The 24207-nt window shown below is 58.0% G+C and overlaps 1 protein-coding gene and 1 long non-coding RNA gene across 2 annotated transcripts; both read right to left on the minus strand.

Moving 5' to 3' along the window:
- Positions 1–866: 866 nt before the first annotated feature.
- LOC141727879 (serine/threonine-protein kinase pim-1-like) lies at positions 867–2693 on the minus strand. The gene is made up of 5 exons (XM_074534164.1): positions 2682–2693; positions 2588–2638; positions 2024–2390; positions 1205–1381; positions 867–949 (listed from the first exon to the last, which is right to left on the minus strand). Exons 1-5 carry the CDS (start codon positions 2691–2693, stop codon positions 867–869), a joined length of 690 nt encoding a protein of 229 aa, XP_074390265.1.
- Positions 2694–18203: 15510 nt separating this feature from the next.
- On the minus strand, positions 18204–19226 carry LOC141727929 (uncharacterized). The gene is made up of 3 exons (XR_012578708.1): positions 19098–19226; positions 18627–18774; positions 18204–18377 (listed from the first exon to the last, which is right to left on the minus strand). It is a non-coding gene; the product is annotated as an uncharacterized LOC141727929 (long non-coding RNA).
- Between the last annotated feature and the right edge of the window lie 4981 nt (positions 19227–24207).

Consider the following 24207-nt stretch of genomic DNA (forward strand, 5'->3'; position numbering starts at 1 on the left):
GCATTGCCCCCCAAAATCACGGTGACCCCAAAGCAAACAAGGACAGTGGAGCAGCCCAAGCCCTTTCTTGCCTGCACAGCAAAGCAGCTGTGCACAGGTTCTGGAGCCCCACCTCTGCTCCCACCATGGGGTTTGTTTGTGTCGGGCTGGCTGCCCCAGCCCCAGCCCCGGCCCGGGGCACGGTGGGTGCTGGGGGCTTTTGGCAGGGCCGGAGCCCACTCCCATTTCGTACCCACCCCAGCCCATGCCCCAGCCCTGCCAAAAGCAGCTGGGCAGTGACTGAAGAATGAGTTGCATCTGCCCCAGCAAAGGGGGAACCTTTGGTTCCGTGCCAGTCTGGGCCATGCCCAAATGTGGCAGAATTTCCCCAGGTGGGGACTCATCTGCAAATTCCCTGTGGAGTTTGGCTTTGAAGAAGGTGCCAGAATCAAAGTCCATCACCTTCAGCCTCCAGTGGCCAGGCTGAGGAAGAGCTTGTCATCCTTGATGTCACCCTCACTGTCTCCAGCAGCAGCAGCAGCAGCATCCCCACCCGGTACAGCTTCTCCAGGGGCTCCTTCTCCTTCCCTGCGGGCAGACCAGGCTCTCAGGGCTCTGCCCAGGGTCCCAGCTGTCAGGGAACCAGGACAAGCAAAACCAGCTTGGATGGCGGCCACCAGTGCTGGGCAGAGCAGCTCAGCTCCAGCGCAAGGGCTGTGTGTTCCCATCCCATGACCCTGGTGCAGTGACACAGGCAGCACAAAAAGTTCTGGGTTCCTTTGCTTCTCATTGCCAAGGCATGTGTGGAGCAGGAACTTACCAGGGCTCTGGATCAAAGTGTGCCTGTGGCTCTCTCCCTTCTTCTATGGCAGAGGAATATCCCACATTCAAGGATAAAAGAACAGGTCTTCCAGTGTGGGTCTATCCAAGGAGTTCACGGATAAACACCACCTGATCAGATCTTTGCACTCTGGGGAGAGAAAGCAGAAACTGACGGTCAGCCAGAGAAGGTTCCTGTCTGCTTTACCCCACTATTCCCATGCCCAGTCCATGCTGGATGTGCTCAGAGCTGGGCCTAAACTTTCCCATCAATTCCCTGTCTTGGAGGAGAGCAGGAGAGCAGGACATGTGCCACCTCTTCAGCAGCTGCCAGAGCGGGATGCCCACGAGCCCGCTGCTGGCTCCCAGCACTGGGATTCCCCCGTGCCCAGAGAAGAGGATCCACCTTGAGAGAGCCTTTGTGGCAGTAGGAGCTGGCCCCAGCTGAGGTTCCGGCCCCTCCTGAAAGGGTGCTCCCCGCAGACCATCTGGTGCAGCAGGATGCCCAGGGACCAGACCGTTGCTGCCTCGCCATGGTACCAGCCAAAGTCGTTCCACTCCGGGGGGCTGTAGGACAGTGTTCCTATGGAATACATATGGAGTTCATCAGGGGGATGCTGCTGCTCCCAGAGCCTGGCACCAGCATCCCTGGGCCTGTGGGGGCTGCATCAGGGGCACACAGGGTGACCACTGCCCTCTCGCCAGCATCTGGGACTTGTGCACAAAGTTAGGGTTGGAAAAGAAGCCTCTGGTGCTGTTAGAGGGCAGCCCTGGCTAGGCCCGACCATGACACGCAAAGGAAAAACCCACTCCATGCTGGGGAAAAAACATGCCCTTATCCTCCCTGCCTGCATTTCCCCAAAAAAATTATGAAGCCAAGGGAAACAGGGCGAGTGGAGCAGCCCAAGCCCTTCCTCTCGTCTGCACACCAAAGTGGCTGGGGCACAGGTTCCGCCCTCCCTCTCTGCTACCCCCACCCACGGGGGTTTTGGTAGGGCTGGCTGCCTCAGCCCAGCCCCAGTCCTGGGCAGAGTTGCTGGCAAAGGCTGCTAGCAGGGCTGGAAGATGGCTGCCCACCCAGCCCCACTCTAAAGCAACTCAGCTGAAGATTCAGTGCCCTGACTGGCAGCAAAAGGGAGAATCCCCGCTGCCACAGCCAGCTTGGGCTGGGAGATGTTGGGCCATGAGATGTCAGCAGCGGGAGCTCAGCCCTGGGTAGGCTCACCTGCAAAGTGAGTGTAGACTGTGTCCTGCAGGTAGGTGCCACAGCCAAAGTCAATCAGTTTGGCCTGCCCGGTGTCCAGGTCAACCAGGATGTTCCCTGGTTTGATGTCCCTGTGCAGGACCCCGCAGCTGGTGCAGTGCCGCACGGCCTCCAGCACCTGGCGGAACAGCTCCCGCGCCTCCTCCTCGGGCAGGAACCGCCGTGCCCCAATGAAACGCTGCAGGTCCTGACACTGCTCTGGCCGCTCCAGCATCATCACGATGCAGTTGGGGAGCTCGAGCCACTCCAGCAGCTGGACCACACCGGGGAAGCCAGTGGACACCTTGGCCAGCAGCACGATCTCCAGGGGTGCGCTGGTGCCGTCGGGCTGCGGGAGGAGCACGATGCCGTCAGTGGGGCCGATGCCGTGCCAGGCCTGGGGAAGCCCTCAGCCAGGCCGGGATGCTCTGCGCCCTGCGCTGGCCCCACGCCCGCTCTCCCTCGGGGCGTCCTGGCGGCTCCCACCGTGCCGGGCCCCGGCTCATCCCTGGCCGGCAGCCCCGGCTGCTGGCCCCGCTCACTCACCAGCTCGCCCCAGTGCCGGACGCGGTTCCGTGGCACCCTTTTGATGGCCACCTGCAAGCCAAGGGCAACAGCGGGGTGAGCTCGCCGCCCGCACTGCGAGCCCCATCCTCCGCCCTCCGCCCTCCTCCTCCTCCATCCCCTCCTCCTGCGCCCGCCGCAGGCCCCGCCGCTCACCGGGGCGCCGTCCGAGAGCCTCGTGGCCGCGAAGACTCTGCCGAAGCCGCCGCGCCCCAGCAGCGAACCCAGCCGGTACCGCTCCTGCAGGGCCTCCTGCGCCGTCCCTGCGGGCGGGACGCGGCTGTCAGCGCTCGGCCCGGGGCCAGCAACGGCCCCCGAGCGCCCCTCACCCGCCCCGGGCTGGCCATGCCCAGGCGTTCGCTCCCACGAACGCGGCACGGGAGGCTCGGGGCCGGCGGCCGCGCTGCCGAGCGGCGGAGCTCGGGCCGGGGAAGCCGCAGTGGAGGCGGCGGGAGCGGCCGCGCCGCGTGTGTGCTCCGCGGGCCCCGGGAGGAGCCGGGGCAGGGGCCGGGGCCGGGGCCGGGGTCGGGGTCGGGGTCGGGGCTGGGGCCGGGGCCGGGGCCGGGAGTGGACCCTGCCTCGGGGCCGGGGCCGCGCTCGGGCCAGGCGGAGGCAAAGGGCGGCGATGCCGCCCCCGCCCCACGCACTGATGCCCGCCCAGCAGCGCCACCGCCAGTACAGCCCGAGCCGGGCGGAGGCGAGACCGCGGCAGGACGGCCGGGGCCGGGCACGAGGCAGCCCCGCCCGGGGCCGGGGGCGGGCCGGGGACATGGCCCGGCCCTGCAGGGGAGAGGGAGGCGGGGAGAGGAGAGGGAACCCGGGCAAGGGACCCCGAGAGAAGGGTGCCCGACAGCGGGAAAGGGAGAGAAAGAGCGAGAGAAAGAGAAAGAACGATTTTTCTAGTCTGTCTGCTTTTGCTGCTGCCGCCGCTGCAACTGAAGCACCGGGGCCGTTCGTCCCCGTGTCCGTTCCCCGCTCGCCCCACGAGCCCCACGTTCCAGCCCCGCGCGCCCCGGGGACAGCCTCTCCGTCTGCCCAAACACGGGAACTTTGCAGCCTTGAGCCCGGATGCAGAGCCCTGACTCCTGCACACTGGCACAGCGATCCCCTCGCTTGCTGCTGTGCATTGTCCTTGCTGAGGGTCAGACACTGTCGGGCCACCTTCCCTTGGGGTAGGATTCCTACCTGAGCCCAGCACTGCACTCACACCTCCTGTGTTGTTTTCCAGTAAAAACAGGGGAAGGAAAACTGTGTGTGGCTCATGGTATTTTAGAGTGTCTAAAAATCACTAAGTCACCGATCTTAGAGGTGCTGTGCATCTGGAATTACTGGGATGGAGATGCAGTGCAACATGGAAAAGGGGAGCATAGAAATAAATAGAGGAAAGCATCTTTGATTGTTTCTTTCATTTTCATTTCCCTTCTGGAAAGTTTCCATTTTCCAGGAATCTTCTCCTGTCTGCTCATGGAGAACAAGGTCAAGCTTCTGTCACAAGATTTTCCACCAGGAAATTAGGCCACTGGTGAAATTTTCATGATGACTGTTTGTGCTGGCTTAGGACAAATTTTGGGAGGAAATCTCCAAAAGGGGTCCGTCTAGAAAGCAAGTTCAATCGTCCCCTCCCCCTACTAGTTCCGGAAAACACTTCCCTGGAGAAAAGTGAAAAAAACCCAGTTTATTCAACAAGTAAAGTATTCACAAGTATGAAAAATGAATAATATTAAATAAGACATCAGACAGTGCTGAAGAGATGGCAAATTCAGAAAGTCCTTTTTGTGGGTTGCAGTTGGCTCGCTCAGTCTCTTCTAAGTCCCTCTGGTGCTGGAATGCAGTGTCCCAGAGCTCGGTGGGCCACAGGTGTGAGGTGCCGGTGTTTTTCTGGGTTTTCAGTCCAGAGCAGGTTTAAACAGTTCCAAGAAAAAAGAAAGTCACAGTCCAAGGAACTTCTCTGCCCCAGCTAGCTAAAAAAAGTTGTTAGGCCTGGCCTGTGAAGGCACCGGGAAATTTCCAAATCTGGGCACTGGCATTGCCAGCAAACACAAGATCTGGATAATGCTGGTGCCCGAACCTGGAAATTTCCAAATTTTGGCTTTCTGTGCCAGGAAATCACTGGGCTTGGTCTGTGCCAGCACCAGGAAGTTTTCAGATCTGGGTGCTGTCGCTGCCAGCAAACACCAGATCTGGGTGGTGTCATTGGCAGCAACAGAAATCTGCCAGATTTGGGCTCTGCTGGCACCGGGAAATTTCCAAATCTGGGTTCTGGTGCAGCGAACACAAGATGTGGGGGGTGCCAGACCCAGGAGCAGGAAGCTGCCAGGTTTTGGATTTCTGTGCCAGCAAATTGCTCCACTTGGGCTGTGCCAGAATAGGGAAATTTCCAGATCTGGGCACTGGCAGTGCCAGCAAACAGCCCATTTCAGGCTCCAGGCTCCAGGAAGGACTGGATCTGGATGCCTTCCTCTTTTCTTTCCTTCTTTGTTTCCTTCTTTCTTGGGATCCTGCTGCCAGCAAACTCCAGATTGGGTGGTGCTGGCAAGGGGAAATTGCCAGGTTTTAGCTTTCTTTGCCAGCAAATTCTGGACATGGGTGGTGCCAGAAGAGGGAAATTGCCAGAGGTGGGCACTGGCAGGGCCAGCACACACCAGATCTGGGTGGGGAATGTGCCAGGACCAGGAAATTGCCAAATGTTAACTTGCAATGCCAGCATATTTCTTGAATTATGCTGTACAGGAACCTGAAAAATTCTGGATCTGGGCACTTGTGGTGCCAGCAAACACAAGATTGGGTTGCTGTAGGTACCAGGTATTTGCAAGGTTTTGGCTTTCTTTGCCAGAAAGTACTTGATTTGGGCTGTGCTGGCACCGGGAAATTCCCGCATCTGGGCACTGGTGGTGCCAGCAAACACTGGATCTTGGCATTGCCAATGACGGTAGCAGGGAATTGCCAGATTGTGACTTTCTTGACCAGAAAATTGCTGGACTTGGCTCTGCCAGAACAGGGAAATATCCAGATATGAGCACTGCCAGTGGCAGCAAACACCAGGACTGGGCACCTGTATTGGCATCAGGAGACTGCCGGATTTTGGCTTTCTGTGCCAGCAAATTGCTGCACTTGGGCTATGCCAGCACTGGGAAGCTGCTGGGTTCTGGCTTTCTTTGCCAGAAAATTGCTGCATTTAGGTTTTGCTGACACTGAGAAATTTCCAGATGCTAATTTTCTGTGCCAGCAAACTGCTGGAATTAGGCTGTGCAGGCATCTGAAACATGCGCGATCTGGGTACTGGCGGTGTCAGCAAACCCGAGATTGGGTTGCTGTAGGTACCAGGTCTTTGCTTGGTTTTGGCTTTCTTTGCCAGCAAGTTGCTGCACTTGGGCTGTGCCAGAATATGGAAATATCAAAATCTGGGAACTGGCAGTGCCAGCAAACACCACATTTTAGGAAGGACTGGATCTGGACCCGTTCCCTCCCTGCCTCCCTCCCTCAACAAGGCGTCAGAATGGCTGGAGAGCAGCCAGGCAGAAAGGGACCTGCAGGGACTGATGGACATCAGGCTGGACATGAGCCAGCAGTGTGCCCAGCTGGGCAAGCAGGCCAATGGCTCCTGGCCGGGATCAGGAATGGTGTGGCCAGCTGGAGCAGGGCAGGGATTCTTCCCCCGTGCTCAGCACTGCTTGGGCAGCACCTCGAGTGCTGTTTGCAGTTCTGGGCCCCCAATTTAGGAAGGACATGGAGGGGCTGGAGCATGTCCAGAGAAAGGCAACAAGGCTGGAGAGGGGTCTGGAGCACAAGTCCTGTGAGGAGCAGCTGAGAGAGCTGCGGTTGTTTATCCTGGAGAAGAGGAGGCTCAAGGGAGACAAGGTGGTGTCAGGGCACAGGTTGGACTTGATGATCTCCATGGCCTGTTCCACCCTTGCTGATTCTGGGATTCTCTGGAACCACCCTTGGAGCAGCTGCAGGACGAGCCCTGGGCCTCCTCTTCAGGAGCTCCAGCAGCCCAGGTCCCTCAGGTTCTCCTGCCAGCCCCAAAGCCCATCCTGTCAGTCCTGCTGAGCCTCTGCAGCTCCTCCTCACTGCCCAGAACAGGGAGCCCCAGAGCCAAACACAGCAGCCCAGATGTGCCCCCTGGCCTGGGGTGCCTCTGGCAAGGGAGCAGCACCAGGCAGTGCAGGAGCCTGCCGATAATTCCTGCAGCACTTGTAGGATGGTCCTGCTCCCCAAGGGACGTTCCCATGGTGCCAGGTCAGGGAGGGAACAGGGGTGGGCAGTGGTAAGAAGTTTGTATCAGGAAGAGGAAAGAAGGCAAAGGTGAAGCAGAGGAAATGCTGAGGGCAGTTTGGGGGTGGTTGCCACGCAGCCCTGGCTGTGCGTAACAGCATCTGCAGTGGGACAGGAAACTCCCAGCTGATGGGAACAAACTTTCTGGCTGAGTGCAGAGGCCAGGACAAAGCTGAGTGGTTTCCCTGGTGTCCCCCAGCCCTTGCTGGCCCCAGGGACTGATGGCATTTGTGATCCCTCAGGCTCATGTCCCCACACCAACAGCATGGGGGTGCTCCCCCTGCTCTGTGCAATGCAAACAGGGGCTGCTGAGGCAGTGCTGCCGTGTCTGTGCCTGCAAGGATGGGGCACCTGTGTGAGCTGGGGGAGAGACCAGGGCTGCAGAGGGGGGATGTTGTTGGCAGCTCCATGAGGACGCTCTGGGACGCTGCCCTGGGCTGTCCAGCGCACTGGGGATGGATCAGCCCCTGCTCTGCTGCTCCTTCCCGTCTGCCCCAAGGCCCTTGCAGAGCACCAGCCATGCTGCCCTCAGCTGCCATGGCAACCAATGCCTGGTCCCGTTGTGATGGTTGGTGGCCATGGAAAGCTGCCCTGGGCCCTTGCTCAGGGCTGGTGTCAGTGCCCAGAGCCAGAGGGGATCCCTTGCGGGGGGCTGTGCCATGGCCACCTGCCCTGTGCCGCGCTGGCCGCTCAGGCACCAGGAACCAGCAGCCAACAGCACTGCCAGGGCCAAAGGCCAGGTCAGCCAGACAGAAAGGGGCAGGGCTGGGCACTGTTTCCATGGCAACTGGCACTGGGGGGGACACCTGGGTCACCTGGCCTGGCAGTTGCCATGGAAACCCCTGGCAGGGACTGAGGGCACAGCCCCTGGCACTGAGACACTGCTGGGCCGGGTGCTGAGCACAGGGCTGAGCACGCAGAGATGGTTTTGTTCTTGCTGAGCTGCAGCACAGCCAAGGCCTGTCCTGCCCCTCGTCAGCCACGCTGGGGAGGGGCTGGGGCTGCGGGGGAGCTGGGCAGGGGACACATCCAGGACAGGAGACCCCAACTGAGCCCGGGCATAGCCCAGACCAGAGCACATCATGCTCAGGGTGTGAAGGGGGGAACAGGGAGGAAGGGGGAAATTTTGGAGTGAGGGCTTTTGCCTTCCCAGGGAACACTTAGGCAAGAGGGGGCCCTGTTTCACCAGTGGGCAGGGTCACTGCCAAAGACACAGACACCAACTTAAGGAATTGTGTCATTTATATCATGCACAGCTGCAAAGAGTTACAAAAGGATAAACTCAGCAAAGCACATCATCATTAGCAAAGAATTACAAAGGAAAATCAGCAATCCATCATAACTCATCGTTACGTTTTGATGACCAATCCCTTGGTGAAACACTAGAGGTGTTTGTGGCAGACAAAGATTCTGGCTGACTATCAGGGTACACCTTACAGACACCAGTAGTACTTTAGTGACACCGTTCTTCATTCTTTTTTCTCAATCTCATTCCAGTTAGGAACAAGAATTCTGTTGTCCCTGGAGCTGGCACCTTTTTAATTCCAGAATAATGCCCCCAGGCCCTTTGCTGTTCAGCTTTCCCATGCTTTCTGTGGCTAACAAGGCTTGGGGGGCCCTTTCCCCTCTGGCTGGAAGGGGCCCGGTCCCAGTCCCTGAGGGGCACCCAGGCTCCTGGATGGAATTCCTGTGCAATTGGAATGGAATGGAATGGAATGGAATGGAATGGAATGGAATGGAATGGAATGGAATGGAATGGAATGGAATGGAATTACTGTGACATCCCTCAGTGTCACAGCAGCCTTCACATGCAGCCCCGTGGATCAGAGCAATTCCTAAAGGGGCCCTTGGGGCAAACAGGGAGATCTGGTCTGGCAGGATGTGTTAAACAATATAAACAATGGATACATATTGTTTACACATATGTGTATACACATATATGCCCACATATATATGTGAATATATTTATATATGAAATATATAAATGTGTATATACATATATATATATATGTATGTCTTATTATACTATAAATATGTATATAGATATTTATTATATCTATATTTCACTTGTACAAATGCATATCAGCTCAAGATTAAAACCTTCTTCTGTTGCTCCATGTGGGAGCATTCCAACAATAATTGTTCCTTCTGAAGGTGCTGTTTCCTATGCATTCTCAACAAATTCATCTTTGTCTGCCCAAACCCACAAGGTCTTTTCCTTTTCCATTTGAAATTTTTGGATGCATTTGAAGCCATCCAGGGGTGCAGCTTCTTTTACCGGACTGCCCCACTGCTCACACAGGGCTCCAACCTCAGCCCACTCCAGAGCCAGGGAACTCCAGGGAAGGGCTTCCCAGCTGGGAATTTCTGAGGGGACTGATTCCTCACATTGACACTGAACAAGTGACATTTTGTTGGGATCTGGCCAGACTGTGCCAGTTTTGTTTTACCAGTGGGCAGGGTCAGCACCAAATTCCTTCAGACTCCAGCTGAAGGAATCAGTGTCATTTCCTGCAGTTCAGAGCAGCAAAGAATCACCAAAGGAGCAGCTCAGCAATGCACCCAACCATCCCCACCAAAGATTGCCTGCAGTGATTAACAAAGATCCAGCAGCATTTACCCTCAGCCTTTACCATCCCCCAGACCCACACAGCAGCTGGGGAAGCTGTCACAGCCAAGGGCTGCAGAGCCACTCCTGGGCACTGGCAATTCCTGCAGGTGCCTCCAGCCCCAGGTGAGGCTCCAACCCCGCTGGGAGAGGGCCCAGCTCTGACAGTGCTGAATGAACAAACTGACAGCACTGCTAGTGTGGCAACATCTGCTTTCATCCTCCTCTTGGGTCCCTCCCAGAGCCTGGCCAGGGCTCAAGGAGGAACCAAGGGAGGTGACTTTGACCATACAGCCCCAAACCAGGCCAGATGTCAGATTTCACGGCCTTGTCTGGCTTCTAAATACACAAAGGTCAATACATGTTTCACTAATGAGTGGCTACATCTATCACAGCGCTAATGACCATGCATATCTCATTAGGGAGCAGATACAAAGATAACCTTTGCTTGGAAGGCTCATCCAGAGGCCACCTTTGGCGCAGGGCCTGCTGTCCAGGCCTCACTCAGGGCTGCTGTCCAGGCCTTGGCACTTCAGGGACGTGGTTTAGTGCTGGGCTTGGCACTGCTGGGTGAGCGGCTGCACTGGGTGAGCTCAGAGGGCTTTTCCAACAGAAAGGATTCTGTGATTCCATGATTCTATTCACTGCATTCAGCTGGGTCTATTTTAGCAGCATTCCTTTGCTCCAAAAGTTTCCTCTTGCCCAGCTCCTGGGACCTGAGGCTTCAGGTCCTTCAGCTCCTGGTGCTGAGCTGCTCATGCTGAACGCGAGGACTCGGAGAGAAGAACACAGTCCATGCAATTCCTTCTGGGACATGGAGAGGGGAGGCTGTGTAAGCAGGAGCATTGTTTGCTGTGGCCTCCTCTCTGCCCCTCACGCCTTTCAGCGCTTTGAACCAGCCAAGAGCTTTCTCCAAGAGTGCAATGGAGCAGCTGTTCCTGCTCCCGGGCCTGGCTCTCTCCAGTCTCTGCCCTTGCCTGGTTCTGTCCCTCTTGCTGTGCCCTCTGTTCCCCCAGGGCTCGCTGGCTGCTGCCCAGGACTGTGGCACTGGCACAGATCCAGTGCTCCAGAGCCTCCTTTCTGTGCCCTTGGACCTGCCTGGGCACAGCAGCCTTTTCCATCTGGAAGCTCCCCATGGACAGGGAGTGCCCAGCTCCGTTCCTTGCACAGCCTCCAGTAGTCCAGGGCTGCCATCTCCAGTCCCTGCTGGCACTGGGGGCTCCCAGGTGCCTCAGGCTGCTGTGACACCGCTGCACACGGGAGGGAAGAGGGGCAGGGGCTGTGCTCAAAGTCAGCTCCATGTGCTGCTGCTGCTGCTGCTGCTGCTGCTGCTGCTGCTGCTGCTGGGGGGTCATTTGTGCAGCCCTGGTCCAGAGTCAGGGATCAGACCCTGCCAGTCTCTTCCAGCCCTGGCTGCTCAGAGTTTGGGCCTTGGAGCCTCAGGTGGCCAAAAGCAGCTGCTGCTGGTCCCTCTGTGTGCCCGAGTTCAGCAGTGCTGCTCCATCAGTGTGTGGCCAGCAACGGGGAAAAGCCTCAGCCCTGCAGGGCCAGGAGCTGCCGGGCTCTGCCTGAGCAGCTCAGCCAGCAGGAAGGGAGCTGCTCCACACGGAAACCAGGAGCAAAGGACATTCCTTTGATAGGACATGTTTTCTTCTGAAAGGAGAAAAAAGGAAAAAGCTAAAAAAAAGGTAAATTGTAAAAGATAGGAACAAAATCCAAGTGTTAGTGAAAAAACATAACATAATAACATAGTGAAAAAAACAAAACATAAAGGCAATGTTACATTCTTTGCATTAAGAGGTAAATGATCTTTTGGAAAAGAGAACTCAGTTATTTCCATTGTAAATGTGCTGATGACATGGATCCATCTTTGTGACCTCAAAAGCCTCTTAAAAGATTTTGGGCTTTGTTTCCAACACTGGTATTTGAAATTGTAGTCAAAGCAAGAGAAAATTTCTTAGTGCCCTTCCAGCTCCAAGCAGGACTGGGAATGGAAGCTCTGTCAAACCCCAAATCCTTTAGAAGATGACCTTCATTCTCAGCCTGGAAACGAGCTGCACATTCCCTTTGAAACTGTCAGGGATTTCTTAGAGACAGAAAGTCCCACTGACAGCTTTTTGCTCTGGTTTGGCAGTGCAGAAGGGCAATTCTCCATCCACCAGCTCCAGACTGCACTGCCTCAGGAGCACGGCCCACTTGCCAGCTTTGGCCCACTCGTGGCACTTCTGGAGGAGGAAGAAAGAGCAATTGCACAATTCCAGCCAATCAAGAAGGAAGAACGGGACACACAAAACACCCTGTACAGATCCAGGCATTCAGCTGGGACTGTGGAGAGTTTGGGTCCCTGCCAGTTGGATGTGTGTCCCCAGCTGCAATCTCTGGGCCTGCAGCAGAGTCTCACTCACCTGCCAAAGCAGAAAGCTCAGGCACTGTGCTTGCAGCGGGCTCGTCTGATGCAGAGCTGTCAGAGCAATGTGAGGGCAGAGCCAGCCCAGCTGGGCCCAGGGCTGAGCCCAGCAGAGCCCTGGCAGAGCCCAGAGCAGCCTCAGCACCCGCAGAGCCCGGCTGCAAGGAGAGAAAGCAGAAAGTGCCCGTCAGCTGAGGGCTCCTGTGCCCTTGTGCCAAGGCCTGTGGTGCCCAGGCCATGCTGGCTGTGCCCAGAGCTGTGCCCAGAACTGCCCATCCCTGCTGCCTTTGGCACAGAGCAGGAGGGCAGCACATGTGCCCAGCCTGCAGCCAGCCACGGCACATCCAGCCCTCAGCAGCTGCCCAGAGCAGGATGCTCCTGTGCTCGCTCCCACCTCCCAAAAGCTCTGATCCCACCCTGCCAAGCACACAGGGACTCACTTCATGCCACCCACGGCTGGAAGAAAAGCTGCTCCCAAACCATGGCCTCAGCCTTCTCCAAGGGCACAGCCCATCCACACCACAGCTGCTCCCAAGCACTTCCCCATCCACACTGGGCCTTCTCGAATGCTTCCTCTGGAAAAACAAACAACACATTATTGAAAAGAGGTTAGATGCAAAAAGGGAAAACAAGAAAAATGGTAAAAACTCCCATCTCTGTCAGGGTCTTGAGGAAGGCCCAACCCCTGAATGCCAGGGAAAAACCCAGCCATGGGTGAGGGAAGCCCACACTTTCTCTCTTCCCCCTTGCACTGCCCCCCAAAATCACAGTGACTCCAAAGCAAACAAGGGCAGTGGAGCTGCCCAAGCCCTTCCTTGCCTGCACAGCAAAGCAGCTGTGCACAGGTTCTGGAGCCCCACCTCTGCTCCCACCATGGGGTTGGTTTGTGTCGGGCTGGCTGCCCCAGCCCCAGCCCAGCCCGGGGCACGGTGGGTGCTGGGGGCTGTTGGCAGGCCCAGGAGCCCACTCCCATTTCGTACCCACCCCAGCCCATGCCCCAGCCCTGCCAAAAGCAGCTGGGCAGTGACTGAAGAATGAGTTGCATCTGCCCCAGCAAAGGGGGAGCCTTTGGTTCCCAGCAAGGCTGGGCCATGCCCAAATCTGGCAGAATTTCCCCGGCTGGGGACTCATCTGCAAATTCCCTGCAGAGTTTGGCTTTGAAGAAGGTGCCAGAATCAAAGTCCATCACCTTCAGCCTCCAGTGGCCAGGCTGAGGAAGAGCTTGTCATTCTTGATGTCACCCTCGCTGTCCCCAGCAGCAGCAGCAGCAGCAGCAGCAGCATCCCCACCTGGTACAGCTTCTCCAGGGGCTCCTTCTCCTTCCCTGGGGGCAGACCAGGCTCTCAGGGCTCTGCCCAGGGCCCCAGCTGTCAGGGAACCAGGACAAGCAAAACCAGATGGGATGGATACTCCAGGGACCTGGAGAACCATTCCCAGCAATTGGGAAAATCCTAGGTGCTCCATGCACCCATAGATGCGGTCTCCAAATCTGCCCCAAAATTGGGTCCAGCTTTTAGAGGCTATAAAGAGCAAGTCCAAGTGACTTGATGATATTTTTAGCCCAGAAAGCCCTGCAGCTGATGGCACACTTCACAATCAGCAGGGGACACAGCTAGGCCAAAGCCCAGACCTCTGCTGGGAGGCTTTCTCCTCAAATACTCGTCAGACAAACCTCCATGCAAGTCACTTGGGAAGGTTTCTTCAAATGATACATTTCTGGCACACGACTACACAGGGTTATGGGAAAGATTCTAAAGCAGCTGCTGTGGAGTCAAAGAGGCAGCACTAAGGGTCCTTGTCATCTCTTTGTAGCTAAATCCCACTCTGCAGGAGCTGAAGGAGTTTGGAATGAGCTAGAGAGTGGACCTCTAAGTTTTTTACATGATGCCATTGCATTTTCTTCACTTCTACACAGACAGGAAGGGTGAGTTTGGCTCACATCTCCACCACATGGCTCACAGGGCCGCAAGACTTGTAGTTACAAGAGCTTTGAAGGATTTCTTGGCCAAGAAGATGCTGCCAACAAGGATATTTGTGGTTTGGAGCCAACCCTTCAATATTTCGTCTTAGGGACTCATGCTACAGTGTAAGCTTCCTTAGCCAATCATGTTATGACACACAAACTCACAGCACTGCATCCTAAGCTTCTTGTTTTCCATTTTAACTACTTGTATTTTTTTTAGATCTTGGACTCTAAAACTCTAAACTTTCCTCTACTTCAACATTCCTCCCCGTGTCTCTGCTATAAACTAGAAATCTGCATTCTCGCTTCTAGCACCTAAGTTTGGAAGCCCTTTCCAAGGTCTCAGACCAAATCCTGGGTTTAATTCTAAGCTTTGCTGACAAGACCAAAGGTCTGAGATTTCCCTGCATTTCAGTTTCCAACAACACTGATGCTGTTAGTTCCACAGTGCCCGGGATCCCTCTCGCAAGTCAACTCTGTCAGGATCAAGGCGGCTGCTGGGGGGCTGCTTGTGGCCTCTGACAGCCCATTGCTCAGGGCTTGCCAGCGCCCCAGCCCCTCAGGCCCTGCCCCAGCCCGGCCAAGCTGCCCGGCAGCAGCACCGCAGCCCCACAGCAGCTCCAGAGCAGCCCCGTCCAGAGGCACCTGGGAGCTCTCAGCAAGGCAGCCAGCAGCACACGGGCAGGAGGACACGAATGGCGCTTCCTGCCTGGCACAGGGCTTGTGGCCATCTCCAGTCACCGCTCTGGCAGGGATCCCCGCAGCTCTGGCCTCTGCCCAGCCGCTCTGTGGGCAGCCCAAAGTCTTCAGCAGAACCACCAAAGGCCAAGGGGCTTCTGGCCATTTCCCCTTGCCCGCTGCACATGCCTGGGCAGCTGGCTGAGCACAAGCACCCTTTTCCCCCTGCAGGGCCTCAGGACCCCTCAGCCTGCTGTGCTGCTGAGCGCAAGCACCCTTTTCACCCTTTCCTGCCTCTTGCCCTGCAGACCTGGGCAGCAAAGAAAAGCTCCTGGCAGTCTGTGTATCAAAATACATTCTATAATTATTTACAGTAATCTATAATAATAATAATATATATAATTATCTACACCCTATAATTTATTTATTTTCAATATAGATAAAACAATGAAAAGAAGAACAGAAAAATATTAAAGAAAAGGAAAATTACCCCTGGCTCAGGTTGCCCCAGCAAAGACAGCCTCCAGGATCAGCTCTTCTCCTAAGTCTTCCGGCAGCACAGCCAGCCGAGCCCCGAAAGACGAGGCCGAGTCCTCCATGCCCTGTGCAGCTGATCCTGCAGCCTCTGGATGGTGGAATATCGCCCACGCTGTATTTCCCCCAGGACATGCAGCGTTTCAAGTGCCAGCTGCGACATGGCACTGCTTGTGTCCTCCGTCAGGCGTTCAAGGGCTGCAAGAGAGAGGAACAGAGGCACGGTCAGAGCCGGATCTGCAGGGAGCCCAGGAGAGCCCCCTGCCAGAGCCATCCCAGCCAGCTGTTGCCATGGCCAGGAGGGAGCAGGGAGCAAGGGGATCAGCCAGAAGCTGCTGGCCACGAATGGCCCACGGGGCCCTGAAAGCTCCGTGTGCTCTGCCCAGGGGAGAAGAGCCCTCCGCAGCCGGGACAGGGCTTGCAGCTGCCCTCGGCAGCCCGCGCTGGCAGCCCGCTGCCCTCACTCACCAGCGCAGATCAGCTGCAGCTCTTGCTGCTGCCCCCTCAGGCGCCGCCCGGCCATGCCTGTGAACACAGAGCCTGTCACGGCCCCAGCAGCACAGCTCCCTGCCAGCGGCGCTGCCGGCGCTGTGGCCACACGGGCTGCTGGCCCGGCGGGGCTCAGCCCGGCCCTTGCCGCACGCTGCCGCCCCAGGGCACGGCTGCCAGAGGGCGGCAGCAGCAATGCCCAGGCCAGGCGGGGCTCCACGGCGCCGAGCCCGGCTGGCGCTGCCGGGGCAGCAGGCGGGGCCGGGGCCGAGCTGCGGCGGGCCGGGCCGGGCCGGGGAGGAGCCCGGGCTCGGGACTCACCCATGAACCTGACGGCCGCCTCTCGCAGGGACTCCTGTGGGCTCTGCAGGTAGTGCAGTGCCCGGCGCAGGTGCTCGGCCGCTCGGCTCCTGTCCTGTGCCAGCTGGAGAGAGCGGCAAGAGGGAAGGGTTGGCGCGGGCTCAGCCCCTGGGCCGGGCGCTGCCTGCGCCCAGCCCCGGCCTCCCCTGCCCGCACAGCCCTGAGGCGCGGCCAGCAGCCGCTGGCCAAGGGCTCCCGAGGGGAGGGGGCAGAGGGCCGGCTGCTGCCCGGGGAGCCGCGGTGCCGCCCCGCAGCCCCGCCAGGCCGGGGCTCCATGGGCACCCGGCTTGGGGCCACGGGAGCCTGGAGAAGAGCCCGCCCGACCTCTGGCTGCAGCAGCGGGCAGGGGCATGCACAGGTGCCAGCCCCGCACACTGAGCACCGCCCTCAGGGGCCTTCTCCAGGCTGAGGCTGGGGCATGCAGGCCCTCCTTACCAGGAGCTCAGTGAACTTCAAGAGTTTCTCTTTCTTCACAGTTTTTTCAAGATCTTTCCTTTTCAGGAACTTGACTGCACAAAGCAGCGTTTCCCGAGAAGTCTAGAGAGCAGCAGAGATGCGGACATGGTCCCACAGCCCAGGGCACAGGAGCTGCAGCCTGGAGGAGGCTGCGGTCCAGCAGGTGCAGGGCAGGAGGCAGCCGAGCCCCCTGCCAGGGGGACAGCAGCAGCCCACAAGTCCTCACCTGTGCCACACGCAGATTCTCATCATGGCAGTGGAAGAGCAGTGGGAGCAGGCTCTGACACACTTGTGTCATCAGGAGTTTTTTTCCTTCTTCTTCTACAGCAGAAATCAAGGTGTGAAAGACAATCATGGAGAGCTGCTGCACCTGGCTATCACTCTGTAGAACAGGAAGGCAGCAAGAGCTCAGCATCAGCTGGTTCTGGCCCACATTGGCACAGGCCTGCATCTGCACAGGGCACCAAGTGTCCGGGCAGCAGCCAGTGGCCGTGGCTGGGGGCACAGAGCCTTACATAGTCAAAGAGTGGCAGGAACACCTTAGCCAAATGCAGGGCAATGGGACTGGGTATGCGGGCACCATTATCCAGGAACAGATAGCCCAGTAGCATGGTGGTCATCCTGAGCCGCAGGAGCTCCACGAGCCTTTCAGTCAGGCTCCACATTCTTTCGGCCTGTGTGGAACACGACTTTGTGAAAGGCCACCCTGCTGCCGCAGGGCCCAGAGGCCAAAGGCCTGTCCTGAAGCACTGGGGCAGCTGAAGCGGGAGGCAGGAGAGCTGGGAGCAGCTGCCACAGCGCCCAAAGGCCAGGCAAGGCCAAGCGACTGCGTTGCCCAGCCCCATGCTGCCTGCACGGCTTCAGCCACTTCCCTCTTCTCACCAGTGGGGAATGGTCCCTGAGTGGGAGGAGGGCCCTGAGCAGCTGGCTGCCAATGTCTGCACGGTCCCTCTGCAGGTGCCATGACAAGACAAGATCCATGATGCTGTCCCTGCATTCCCTCAAGTCCAGGCACTCGAGGACCTGAAAGGCACAGGGCAGTGACGGGGGAGCCGGCCGGCCGGCAGGAGCCCAGAAGCGCACAGGGCCGGGCCCAGGCAGCAGCACAGGGCACGGGCACTGTCCTGGCAGCTGTGGCTGCGAGAGGCCAGAGGGCTGGGAGGCTGCTCAGCCAGGCAGCGCTGGCCATCAGGCTCACCTCCACAAGGAACGCCAGGGCAGGGAAATCCCAGTATGGCATCTCTTTGCTGAGCATCTCAAGGAGGCAGCATAAGATCCTTTTACACAAGGGCCTGGATGCATGGCGCATCTCCCTGGAAGGTGGAAAATGTCACTAAGACCTTGAGCCGGGGGGGGAAGCCTCTCCCAGCACTGACTCACATGGTTCTTGTCCTTCCCCACCACCCACTGCCAGGGGACCTGGGCCCTTTGAGATGTGGCCGCTCCTGGGCACCCCCTTTCCCAGCCTTTTTCAGTCTGCTTGGCTGTCCCTCGTCCCTTTGGCCCACAGCCACGGGGACCATGTGGGACAGCCTGGGCACAGGGCACAAATGCCAGGAGCAATGAGGAGAAGGGGGTGTCTCACCTGGCCAGCAGAGCCACGGCAGAGTGGTGGGTATCAACGCAGAGCAGCGTGTCCCAGCCACGCTTGCCTTCCATTGACACCACCACCTGCTCACACTGGAGAAGGCAGAGCAGGGACTTCAGGGTCTGCACTGCAAACCTGTGGGCAGAGAGCAAAGCCCAGGTCACACTGGGAGCACTGGCTCCTTCACAGGCCATGTGGCAGGGACAGAACGAGTGGGATGGAGCACCTGTTGGGGCTGGTGGCAAGGCCGTGCTCTTCCTGGCATTGCTTCCAGAAGGTATCAACCTCCTCTGGCATCTCTTCTGTGCTGAAGAACACTTGGAAGAGCAGATGCACAAACAGGTGGGGGAAATGCGGCGCCACTATACGTGGGACAGGGGCCTCCTGAAGGATCTTCCACATCACCAGGGTTGCCTGCAAGGGACAAAGCCCCCCGAGACAGCGCTCAGTGCCCAGGTGTCCATGTGGCAGGGCCCAAGCTTAGCAGGGAGAGGCCCCGAGAGACCTTGGCAGGGGGAGCATGGGGCCTGGTGGGCCTGAAGGTGCCCCTGGGGCAGGTTTCAGGCCAGCACCTGAGGCAGGGAGATGCAGTGGGGGAAGGAGAATGGAGAGCTGCTGGAGAGGCAGCCTTGGGGCCAGCAAAGGCCAGTTGCAGAAACTCACAGCCAGGCCAAAGACACCCGTTTTGTCCCTATCGGAGGTGCACATGCTGTGCTCTGGCCAGCTCCCCAGCACATCCAGGAGTATCAGTTGCACTGCCTCCGCAGTCCTGAGCGAGCCCATGATGGTCTTCCACATGGTCAAAGCAGCTCTGTAGGGTTAGAGCTCTGTCTCAGGGGGGGTCTCAGACACGGCACCGTGGCCTGGGCATCCCTGGGGGCCCAGGCTGACCACGGGCTCTGCCTCTGCCTACTGGCCCTGGCCAGCAGCAGCCAGGCGCCCCAGCCCTGTGGAGACAGAGCCCTTAGGGGCAGCAAGGCAGCATGGCAGCAGGCTCGGTGGCTGACATGCCAGGGTTGGGAAAGGGAGCAGCCAGAGGGCCCTGGTACTCTCTGTTGCTCAGACACCTGGGATAGGTGGTACAGGCTGATGGGCTGGGGAGGCCTGAGCCTTTTGGGCAGGTGGGCCCCATACCTGTCACAGGACGGGGCCACACGCAGGAGCGTCATGACTGCATCACCCGGGTGTGCTGCAGTGAGATTCAGCAGGGCCTTGTCCAGCCTGTGCTCGGTAGAATCATTGGTCATGAGCCAGCGGTGAATGTACCTCACCATGGCGGGCACCTGGAGAAGGCACAGGGAGACTTGGAAAGCTGCCAGAGGGAACAATGTCCCCAGGGTCCCGAGAGGTCCTTCCCTTCCCAGCGCACTGCCATGGCCTCAAAGGCTCCCAGGGACCACCAGGTGTGGCTGGAGAAGGCACGGGACTCATGGGGGAATTGAAGCCTGGCCCCAGCTGCTTACTTGTTCTGGCCTGGCAACACCCTTCTCCAGGAGCAAATCCAGCAGGGCGGCACTGGTCTCATGATTGAGGAGCTCTGAGTGAGCTCTGAGCCCAGTGCCCATGGTGCTGGTTTCTTCCTGCTGAATGCTCCGGATAAAGTCGCAAACGAGCTGTAGGAGAAGGCCAAGAAGCCGGGGATGTTGCATGCAGTGCTGCACACACGGTGCTGGGCTGAGCAGGGACAGCAGGCCCAGCCCAGGTGGGGGTGGCTGTAGGTACCTGCGCTGTGCTGCGGAAGTGGCCACGTCTGCACTCCTGCTCCTGTGTGCGCTCCAGGGCTGCATCTGGCAAAGAGCGAGCGCAGCCAGAGCTGAGGGGCTGCGGGAGAGGCCGGAGAATACAGCCCAGCCCTGCGCTGCCCAGGCAGGGAGAGCCCCGGCATGGCCCAGGGGATGGAGCACGGCCCCTGTGGGGTGTCTGCCCGGCCCCTCTTCCATCCTGTCCTTGGGAATGGGATGGGATGGGATGGGATGGGATGGGATGGGATGGGATGGGATGGGATGGGATGGGATGGGATGGGATGGGATGGGATGGGATGGGATGGGATGGGATGGGATGCGGCCAAGTTAGCTGCAGGCTCCAGTCCTGCAGCCCAGCTCTGCCACTCACCCTCCTGCGGTGGATGGAACGGCACCGCCTCTTCATTCTCCTCTGCTGGAGCAGCTCCAGGGCCTTTTTCCTCCTCCTCCTCCACAGTGGCCAGCTTGGGCACTCGCGAGGCTCTCTGGCTCCCCAGCACCGAACGCAGCCGGTGTCGCTCCTGCAGGGCCTCCTGCGCCTTCCCTGCGGGCGGAACGCGGCGGTCAGCGTTCGGCCCGGGGCCAGCAACGGCCCCCGAGCGCCCCTCACCCGCCCCGGGCCGGCCATGCCCACGCGTTCGCTCCTTGGAACGCGGCACGGGAGGCTCAGGGCCGGAGGCCGCGATGCCGCGCGGCGGAGCTCGAACCGGGGAAAGCGCAGCGGAGGCGGCGGGAGCGGCCGCGCCGCGTGTGTCCTCCGCGAACCCCGGGAGGAGCCGGGGCCGGGGCCGGGACTGGACCCTGCCTCGGGGCCGGGGCCGGGCTCGGGCCAGGCGGAGCCGAAGGGCGGCGATGCCGCCCTCGCACCAGGCACTGACGCCCGCCCAGCAGCGCCACCGCCAGTACGGCCAGAGCCGGGCGGAGGCGAGACCGCGGCGGGACGGCCGGGGCCGGGCACGGGGCAGCCCCGCCCGGGGCCGGGGGCGGGCCGGGGACATGGCCCGGCCCGGCAGGGGAGAGGGAGGCGGGGAGAGGGGAGGGACGCCGGGCAAGGGACCCCGAGAGAAGGGTGCCCGACCGCGGGAAAGGGAGAGAAAGAGAAAGAAAAAGAGAAAGAAAAAGAGAAATAGAAAGAGTGATTAAAACTATCTGTCTGCTGCTGCTGCTGTCGCCGCTGCTGCTGCCACCGCTGCCGCCGCTGCTGCTGCCGCCGCTGCCGCTGCTGCAACTGAGGCACCGGGGCCGTTGGTCCCCGTGTCCGTTCCCCGCTCGCCCCACGAGCCCCACGTTCGAGCCCCGCGCACCCCGGGGACAGCCCCTCCGTCTGCCCAAACACGAGAACTTTGCAGCGCTGAGCGCAGATGCAGAGCCCTGACTCCTGCACACTGGCACAGCGATCCCTCGCTTGCTTCTGGGCATTGTCCTTGCTGAGGGTCAAACACTGTCGGGCCACTTTTCCTTGGGGTAGGATTCCTACCTGAGCCCAGCACTGCACTTACATCTCCAGTGTTGCTTTCCTGTAAAAACAGGGGAAGGAAAACTCTGTGTGGCTCATGGTATTTTAGAGTGTCTAAAAATCACTAAGTCATCGATCCTAGAGGTGAGGTGCATCTGGAATTACTGGGATGGAGAAGCAGTGCAACATGGAAAAGGGGAGCATAGAAATAAATAGAGGAAAACATCTTGGATTGTTTCTTTCATTTTCGTTTCCCTTCCGGAAACCTGTTTCAGTTTTCCAGGAATCTTCTCCTGTCTGCTCTTCCCAAAAATCTCTCATGGAGAGCAAGGTCAAGCTTCTGTCACAAGATTTGCCACCAGGAAATTATGCCACTGGTGAAATTTTCATTGTGACTGTTTGTGCTGGCTTAGGACAAATTTGGGGAGGAAACCTCCAAAAGGGGTCCGTCTAGAAAGCAAGTTCAAGCGGCCCCTCCCCCTACTAGTTCAGGGAAAGACTTCTCTTGAGAAAAGTGAAAAAAATACCAGTTTTTTTAACAAGTAAAGTATTCAGAAGCATGAAAAATGAATAATATTAAATAAAACCTCTGACAGTGCTGAAGAGATGACAAATTCAGAAAGTCCTTTTTGTGGGTTCTAGTTGGCTCCCTCTGTCTCTTCTAAGTCCCTCTGGTGCTGGAATGCAGCGTCCCAGAGCTCGGGGGGCCACAGGCGTGAGCTGCAGGTGTTTGTCTGGGTTTTCAGTCCAGAGCAGGTTTAAACAGTTCCAAGAAAAAAGAAAGTCACAGTCCAAGGAACTTCTCTGCCCAGCTAGCTAAAAAAAATTGTTAGGCCTGGCCTGTGAAGGCACCGGGAAATTTCCAAATCTGGGCACTGGCATTGCCAGCAAACACAAGATCTGGATAATGCTGGTGCCCGAACCTGGAAATTTCCAAATTTTGGCTTTCTGTGCCAGGAAATCACTAGGCTTGGTCTGTGCCAGCACCAGGAAGTTTTCAGATCTGGGCGCTGGCACTGCCAGCAAACACCAGATCTGGGTGGTGTCATTGCCAGCGATAGAAATCTGCCAGATCTGCTCTGCTGGCACTGAGAAATTTCCAAATCTGGGTTCTGGTTACATGAAACACAAGATGTGGGGGCGTTACCAGACCCAGTAGCGGGAAGATGCCATGGGTTTTGGATTTCTGTGCCAGCAAATTGCTGCGCCAGAATAGGGAAATTTCCAGATCAGGGCACTGGCATTGTCAGCAAACAGCCCATTTCAGGCTCCAGGAAGGACTGCATCTGGATGCCTTCCTCTTTTCTTTCCTTCTTTCCTTCCTTCTTTCCTGGGATCCTGCTGCCAGCAAACTCCACATGGGGCAGTGCTGGCAAGGGGAAATTGCCAGGTTTTAGCTTTCTTTGCCAGCAAATTCTGGACATGGGTGGTGCCAGAAGAGGGAAGTTGCCAGATGTGGGCACTGGCAGTGCCAGCACACATCAGATCTGGGTGGGGAATGTGCCAGCACCAGGAAATTGCCAAATGTTAACTTTCAGTGCCAGCATAATGCAGGAATTATGCTGTGTGGGAACCTGAACAATTCTGGATCTGGACACTTGTGGTGTCAGCAAACAAAAGATTGGGTTGCTGTAGGTACCAGGTATTTGCAAGGTTTTGTCTTTCTTTGCTAGAAAATTACCAGACTCGGGCTGTGCTGGCACCAGGAAATTCCCGCATCTGGGCACTGGTGGTGCCAGCAAACACTGGATCTTGGCATTGCCAATGGCGGTAGCAGGGAATTGCCAGATTGTGGCTTTCTTGACCAGAAAATTGCTGGACTTGGCTCTGCCAGAACAGGGAAATATCCAGATGTGAGCACTGGCAGTGGCAGCAAACACCAGGTCTGGGCACCTGTATTGGCATCAGGAAATTGCCGAGTTTTGGCTTTCTGTGCCAGCAAATTGCTGGACTTGGCTGTGCCAGCACTGGGAAATTTCCAGATCTGGGCACTTGCGCAGCAAACACCAGACCTGGGTGGTGCTGGTGGCAGCACTGGGAAGCTGCTGGGTTCTGGCTTTCTTTGCCAGAAAATTTTTGCATTTGGGTTGTGCTGGCACTGAGAAATTTCCAAATGCTAATTTTCCAGTGCTAGCAAATTGCTGGAATGAGGCTGTGCAGGCATTCCCGATCTGGGCACTGGCGGTGTCAGCAAACCCGAGATCGGGTTGCTGTAGGGACCAGGTCTTTGCTTGGTTTTGACTTTCTTTGCCAGCAAATTGCTGCACTTGGGCTGTGCCAGAATATGGAAATATCAAGATCTGGGAATTGGCAGTGCCAGCAAACACCACATTTCAGGAAGGACTGGATCTGGACCCGTTCCCTCTGTGCCTCCCTCCCTCAATAAGGTGCCAGAGTGGCTGGAGAGCAGCCAGGCAGAAAGGGACCTGCAGGGACTGATGGACATCAGGCTGGACATGAGCCAGCAGTGTGCCCAGCTGGGCAAGCAGGCCAATGGGTCCTGGCCTGGATCAGGAATGGTGTGGCCAGCAGGAGCAGGACAGGGATTCTTCCCCTGTGCTCAGCACTGCTTGGGCAGCACCTTGAGTGCTGTGTCCAATTCTGGCCTGCCAATTTAGGAAGGACATGGAGGGGCTGGAGTGTGTCCAGAGAAGGGCAACAAGGCTGGGGGGGGATCTGGAACACAAGAGCTTTGAGGAGGGGCTGAGAGAGCTGGGGTTGTTTATCCTGGAGAAAAGGAGGCTCAGGGGAGACAAGGCAGTGCCAGGGCACAGGTTGGACTTGATGATCTCCATGGCCTGTTCCACCTGTGCTGATTCTGGGACTCTCTGAAACCACCCATGGAGCAGTTGCACGATGAGCCCTGGGCCTCCTCTTCAGAAGCTCCAGCAGCCCAGGCCCCTCAGCTTCTCCTGGCAGCCCCAAAGCCCATCCTGTCAGTCCTGCAGAGCCTCTGCAGCTCCTCCTCACTGCCCAGAACAGGGAGCCCCAGAGCCAGACACAGCAGCCCAGATGTGCCCCCCTGGCCTGGGGTGCCTCTGGCAAG

This window comes from Zonotrichia albicollis, unplaced genomic scaffold (genome assembly GCF_047830755.1).
Source record: "Zonotrichia albicollis isolate bZonAlb1 unplaced genomic scaffold, bZonAlb1.hap1 Scaffold_257, whole genome shotgun sequence".
In the NCBI taxonomy this organism is placed as follows: domain Eukaryota; kingdom Metazoa; phylum Chordata; class Aves; order Passeriformes; family Passerellidae; genus Zonotrichia; species Zonotrichia albicollis.

Bases quoted from the DNA above. Each gene is read 5' to 3' on its own strand.
- LOC141727879 (XM_074534164.1), bottom strand. The intron at 2,391-2,587 runs GTGAGTGAGCGG...CTCCTCCCGCAG, and splicing joins TCCGGCACTGGGGCGAGCTG to CCCGACGGCACCAGCGCACC. The intron at 950-1,204 runs GTGGATCCTCTT...TTCTCTCCCCAG, and splicing joins GCCACAAAGGCTCTCTCAAG to AGTGCAAAGATCTGATCAGG.